This window comes from Austrofundulus limnaeus, unplaced genomic scaffold (assembly GCF_001266775.1).
Source record: "Austrofundulus limnaeus strain Quisiro unplaced genomic scaffold, Austrofundulus_limnaeus-1.0 Scaffold75, whole genome shotgun sequence".
Taxonomy (NCBI): Eukaryota; Metazoa; Chordata; class Actinopteri; order Cyprinodontiformes; family Rivulidae; genus Austrofundulus; species Austrofundulus limnaeus.
In genome coordinates, this window is record NW_013952477.1 from 1,561,405 (window position 1) to 1,567,725 (window position 6,321).

Here is a 6,321-nt window from a genome sequence, read left to right on the forward strand (position 1 = left end):
GACTGTGCAAGATCACATGAGATATCGGATGATATTGCAAATAATTTTTATTTTCAAGAGTTGACCAAAAATACCCAAACTCTGTCATTTTTTTATCACCAAATGATCTTATCCTGTTCATCTACATTTAATTTATGATCAGCCTTAATGCTTTCACTCTTTTGTGCATTGACAAGAAAAATACCTTTAATTTGATTCATACTGTATCTTTGCTGCTGCAACAATGTGTGAAGGTTTCACCTGCTCCTTTCCCTTTTCTTCCTTGTGGCAGTGCAGAGCCTCATCTAAATGCACAACCTGTCACACACTCTCTTTCTCCCTCTCCCTCTCTCTCTTTCTCTCCACCTGCTATGAGAAAGAGCAATCATCCTTTTTTTTCCTTTTCAATACTTCTTGGAAAAGCACGAGCAGACCCTGAATTGCTTAAACGGCACCGATGGATGGATGGAGGCCCCCCCCCCCCCCCGCCTGTGTCTTGATAGTGCAGCAAATGAAAACCTTGATATTTCATTCACTTTTATGTAGCTTTGCTTGTTATCTCGTTCTGTCCTGCTCGCACTGAAGGCGCAGACTTTCCTGCTCGCTCCCTCCAGCCTGCAGACAAGCAAAGACAGAGGCAGGGGAGAGGGAGGGGAGTGATGTAGAGGGTAGCAAATGGGGTGTGGGTAAAAATTATGGGGTGAGGGGACGAGGGAAGATTGCAGTAAAGCCCAGCCCTGAATCTGGAGTGAAGGTGGGTGTGGGGGGAGAAACCATTAAGTGTGGAGGATTCAGAAGATTCAGAGTCAGGAGTGGTGCAGCGTGCAGATCTGCATCCTCCTTCGGAAACAAGCGCCTTTTGTGCCTCTTTCTCTCTCTTTCTCTCCCCACTGCCTCCCCTGCTGCAGTGGGGGAGTGCATTTACCGTCGAGCCCAAGGGGAGAAGGCAAGAAGTGTCCTCCAATCAGCCGTTAGTGATTTCTCTGATCCTGTGAGGACGCTGATGGGCGTTTATCACTGACCTGAGACGGGCACTGCTCCACACTCCACCTGGAATACACTCACAGGTTTTTCTCTTTTTGTCCTTCATATTCACAATCTAATGTGGATATTTAAAAACAAACATGACCAGAGGACAAAGGAAGGATTAAACTGCACAAGCGTTTTTTTCTCTTTCATTTCCCTGCTTCAGATGAAGACGGACTAACTTTTCCTCGTGCGTTTGTGCCACACGAGGACTCATTTTTACTCCACAGCAGAAAGGCATCATTTTTAATGTCATGCCGTACTTTTTTTTTCCTGAAAGCATGTCAGGAAGGCGATCCTCCAAGCCACCCCAGCAGAAAGCAGTCATGCAGGGCTGACACATGCACATGGAGAYGGAGGGAGAAGATGACAGCTGGAGCACACCTGCCTGCTGAGCGTGTCTGACACCTCGCTGCAGTTTGATCRAATGCCTGCCTCTCCAAACTACCTGGTGGTTGTTGTTGTTTTTGTTTTTGCAACCCTCCAAGTTATCATGCCTCTCATTAAGAGGAGAGAGGGGTTTATGTGTAGTGTGAGGAGCCACAGAAGGATCCAAGTGTTGGAGGATTAGCTTTGAAACATTGTCGAGGATTAATGAAAGACCCAGGTTTAACCTGCATGACCTTAAAGAAAAGGCTCCTGCACAAATGAACTGTTTAATTATGTAAGAAAGTGTTCCAGAGAGGTTTGTCACAAAACAAGTGATCCACAAGTTTTTTTTTTTGTCTTTTTAGTCGATTTTTCTCAAGAGTCTTGTTTGATCAGTGCTTACGAGGTGGAGTGGTGTGAAAACAGAGCTGCTGATCAATACTACAATATTTGTTTTGGTGTCTGAGGAACAATCCAGATGTCTGCTACGATTTACAGCAAAAGTCTGTAGCTGCTGTTTTTATAAGTTTTCTATAAAATGCTTGGAGAAGCTTTTTTATAAAGTGACACTTCAACTGAGCGCGTGGGGAAATTAAACCGTGTGTGTGTGTGTGTGTGTGGTTGAAAGGATGGTGGGTTGTCGCCCATCCTGACACAGGTGGATTCACCTTATCTTAGCAGCACAGCTTCCAGCTTCCAGCTTCAGGCTAATGGAGTCATGGGCTCCACCTCACCCTCCACAGTCAGTCCCACTTTTTACACTCAGCGAGTTTCAGTGCAGCCACTTACAGAAACCCCTCTAAGCATGCTCTGATTCTGGAGTAGATGAGCGGAGCAGGAGTGTGTGCTGACTGGGCTTTCGGTGTGTGTGTGTGTGTGTGTGGGGGGTTACACACGTTATCACTGCAGACACACTCAGCGGCCCTTCAGCAAACCTGGAAAGTTGCGAGGCACAGCAGGTTGGGCCGTGTGGTCGAGGGAGTGAGGAGTCCAGTGATCGCACARCTTTGTTTGGATGTGCAGCGTTGTGACTGACAGTTCCACGAGGAGCAAACTGCTCCGTGCTGCAGTTTTAGACCTCAGTCACCCAGACCAGCTGGGTAAAACAAGTCGGCACAACTATGGACTGAAATAAATGCCTGAAACCTAAAGCACAAACCAAACGGAAATTTAGGGCACATCTCTCATTTTTGCAGGAATAACGGCACAAAGGAGACTCTGACTTGATSCTATTTAATTTACAACAAGCACACAGACTTGATCGAACTTTCTGAGGATTTTCTTGTTCAAACCTGTGAGCACAGAGACACAGTTCCTTCCTGCTTGGTTGTGTGTCGCTCTGAGGAGGACTCGTGTTGTACAGCACAACCCCAGCGAATGAGGGTGGGGCTCTCCCACTGCCACAGACAAAGAGTCCTGGTTTTCAGCTGTTGGGCCCGCAGAGTTGTTAACCTTGTTTAAAGCCGTCATGGGGTGCAACATGTGTGTGGTTCAAAAGCCTGAGGAACAATACAGAGTGATGTTCCAGGTGAGCTGTCTGCCTCCTTCTGTCTGCCTGTTTGTTTTGTTCTCCTTCCCCACATCTGAACCACATTACACTGTTTCCTTCTGACCTGACAGACCCTTATTTCAAGTGATGACACACTTTGTCTTTAGGAGAAATCAAAAGAACCTCATTTCATCAAAACAAGCCCTGATAATGTTTGTCATGAATAAACCAGTCATCTGCACAGGTGGATATAAAGAGTTTATTAGGATGGTTACATCAAAACATGTCATTAATGCTACTTTTAACTTACAAACTTGATAATAATAGTTGCCAATGTTTGCATGGAGATAAATGTAAGGAATAAGAACATTTTGCAAAAGAATAGAAAACATTGCAGCAGCATTACACATGGCGTGTAGTAAAGTTATTTAAACACAAAAAACAAGCAGTTATCATATAAATAATTGAGAGTCAAGCATTCCTTGAAGAAAAGCCATCTGGCTTTCATATTAAAGATGCGTGCGTGTGTGTGTGTGTGTGTGTGTGTGTGTGTGTGTGTGTGTGTGTGTGTGTGTGTGTGTGTGTGTTGGGGTGTGGTTACTATGAAAAATTGACAGTATAATTGCTGAAGTGGGAGTGTCTGAAATGGTAGGAGGTTCTTAAAGAGRCAGAGGCCAATTTCAAGGTGTTTAGAAAGACTATGATGCAAAGTCAAATTTATTTTTGATACGTACAGGGTTTTCCTAAMAACTGAGGTAGCATAGTTACATGATTGTSGTGTAGAATCAAAGTATGTGCCAGGAAAATACATATTAACCCCGCCCCCCTTTAAGGTTTAAAACTAAAAATGTTGTGATGAGAAATGACTGAGTTGTAACCACTCAGGTGGAAGCAACTGCTCTGCTTACTCATGTGCTTGGTTAGCACCCAGTGTATATGTTGTGCATGACTCTCAGTCACTACCCTATCAGATTTTAGCTCTGTATATGTAAAACTGGTCACACTATAGAACTTTTTACGTTTTCTTACGACGATAAGTTGTGACGTCCAACCTAAATGTAATTAGTTCCAGATGTGCAGCCAATGATTATTTTCTGAGTTTCTGTAAAATCCACACAGTTGTTCGTTAGATGTTTTGCTAGCAAAGAAACACACACACACAGACAGAGGTCTATACTTGAAAAAAATAACTAAATAAAAGTAAAATATTGTAAACAGAAAATTACTTTGGTAAAAATAAATTTTACAGATGAGAAAACTACTCAAGTCAATTGGGAAAGTAAAAGTACTTTTACACACTATCAGAAATAAACTGTTGAATTTACTGAACCAAACTGGTTCCACTAAAGCAGGATGAGTAAATTGAGCAATATAAGTGCATTCTTTGCTCAATTTACTGAGCTAGCTGACATGACTTTGTTGAGTAAATTCAACACTTCCTTTTTTACAGTACAGAAACATCTCTCATGATGAGTWCAAACATRTTTAATTTTGTAATGAGAAACTAGGTGTTACATYTTAAAGRATATAAGTAAAAGTCTCATTTTAGCTTTAAAATGTAACAAAATAAAAGTAAAAGTAGCTCTTTAAAAATGATTCGTAAAATTACGAATCCTCAAAAAAACTACTTAAGTATTGTGATAAAGTAAATGTACTTAGTTACTTTAAACCTCTGCACACAGGCCAAAAGTATATTGCTTGCCTTTTCACCTTGTCAGTCTTTTGTGCCGTCACTGATATCCTTATGTCTGCCTGTTGGCAAAATATCTCATCAGTCAGTGGATGACTTTAAATAAAATCTTATAAATTAACAGATGTCTATCTAGAATGAAACTTTATTCAAGATGGCCACCACAGCTAATCAACTTAGCAAATACAAAAATCAATGTACCTCAGTCAGTTTAACAATGAGCTAATAGTTGGTGTGGTAGTAGCTGAGAGTCATCTCCATCACTTACAGTGAGAACTAACAGATTGTAATAGAGCTTGCATTATATCACACATAGGTTTGATTAAAATGGCTTTAACTGTTTATTCTGGACATGATTTTAGTTTAAAACTGTGTCGTGAAAGGCAGAGGGTGACATGCATTCTTTAAAGGAATGCTAGGCCTTTAATTTACTGCATAAATCAGTTCATTACCCTTTGAGTCGGGCTCCTAATTGCTGCACTCAGAGTGGTTCTGTGACAATGAAACTGATAATTATAATAATGATGCTTCACAGCGATGATGATATGATAACAGAGAGCAGAGCAACACGTGATGCGGAGCCACAGAGCCAGAAGGATGGATGGGTTGTTGAAACTGGAGGAAAAAAACTGTAGAGAGAGGGTTGCCACGGTTACAGGCTCAGCACCACCTGCCAACTGAGACTGCAGACTGATAGTGAGTAAGCTCATCTGGCTGTGCGACGCCTACGAAGCGTTCCTGCTCGGTGACTCCGTGATGCACGAGGTGGCCGAAAGGAGCACCACGCTGACTAAGCATGAAAAGTTCTCAGCACCCATCGGATTACAGTCAAACACACGTCGTATCTGTGGCACCAGAAACCTGGGGCTCAGCTGCACGTCAGAGTCTGGGCCAGATAACTGGGCTGCATCTGGTGCCAGAGGCAATGCCAAGAGAGGGAAAAAAACAGGAAGAGTCCAAGTAGGAGCAATGCAATGAGCTGAAGAGGGAGTTGAAATATGTAAATGARCAGCAAAAGAAGAAGAAAAAAACCCAGATCAGACCATTTGTCTTTCTTTTAGGTGTTTTTATCTTACTGCTTGACCTTCAAAGGAAGTTATGCGAGTCCTCGTGGAGAATGGTGAATAGAATCCCCAGCTAGAACAATGGTCGTCTCTCAAACTGATGGTTTATAAAAACTGTAAATAATTAAATTAAACAGAAAAAACCCCAAGAAAAGCAGTCATGGTACGATAGATTTTTATATTTCTATGCCCTAAGCATCACAAAACTCCAAAACACATCTATAAATCCATCCATTATCTTCCTCTTGTTCCAGAGTTGGGTTGTGGGGGCAGCAGCATGGAGGCCCAGACCTCTCTTTCCCCAGCCACCTTCCCCATCTTATCTGGGAGCATTTCAGGTCATTCCGAGGCCAGTCGGGAGACATGGTCTTTCCAGTGTGTCCTGTTCTTCCTCGAGGTCTCCTCCCAGTCAAACATGCCTGAAGCACCTCACCTGGGAAAACATAGAGAAGGYATCTTTACCAGATGACTGAACAACCTCARCTGGCTCCTCTCGAYGTGGAGGAGCAGCGGCTCTGCTCTGAGTCTCTCTTTATAACTAAAYGTTTCACCCTATCTGAGAGTCCAGATGCTCTGCAGAGAAAACTCATACAGGCACATACACAGCAAAAAAAAAAAAACAGGTGTTAAAATTTCTGTGTTAAACTTTTCGGTGTTGATTTAACACCCCCTTGTTATGAATGGGTTTTTGAACTCTGAATGAG

The 6,321-nt window shown here is 42.6% G+C and overlaps 1 protein-coding gene across 1 annotated transcript in view; it reads left to right on the plus strand.

The window, feature by feature from the left end:
• The first annotated feature begins 704 nt into the window (after positions 1-704).
• The window catches only part of LOC106519345 (PDZ domain-containing protein 4), a 38,885-nt gene continuing 33,268 nt past the window's right edge, over positions 705-6,321 (plus strand). Inside the window, exon 1 of the mRNA XM_014010978.1 lies at positions 705-2,902. Within this exon, the coding sequence (XP_013866432.1) occupies positions 2,843-2,902 (60 nt within the window). The 5' untranslated portion in view covers positions 705-2,842. The remainder of the gene's footprint in view (positions 2,903-6,321) is intronic.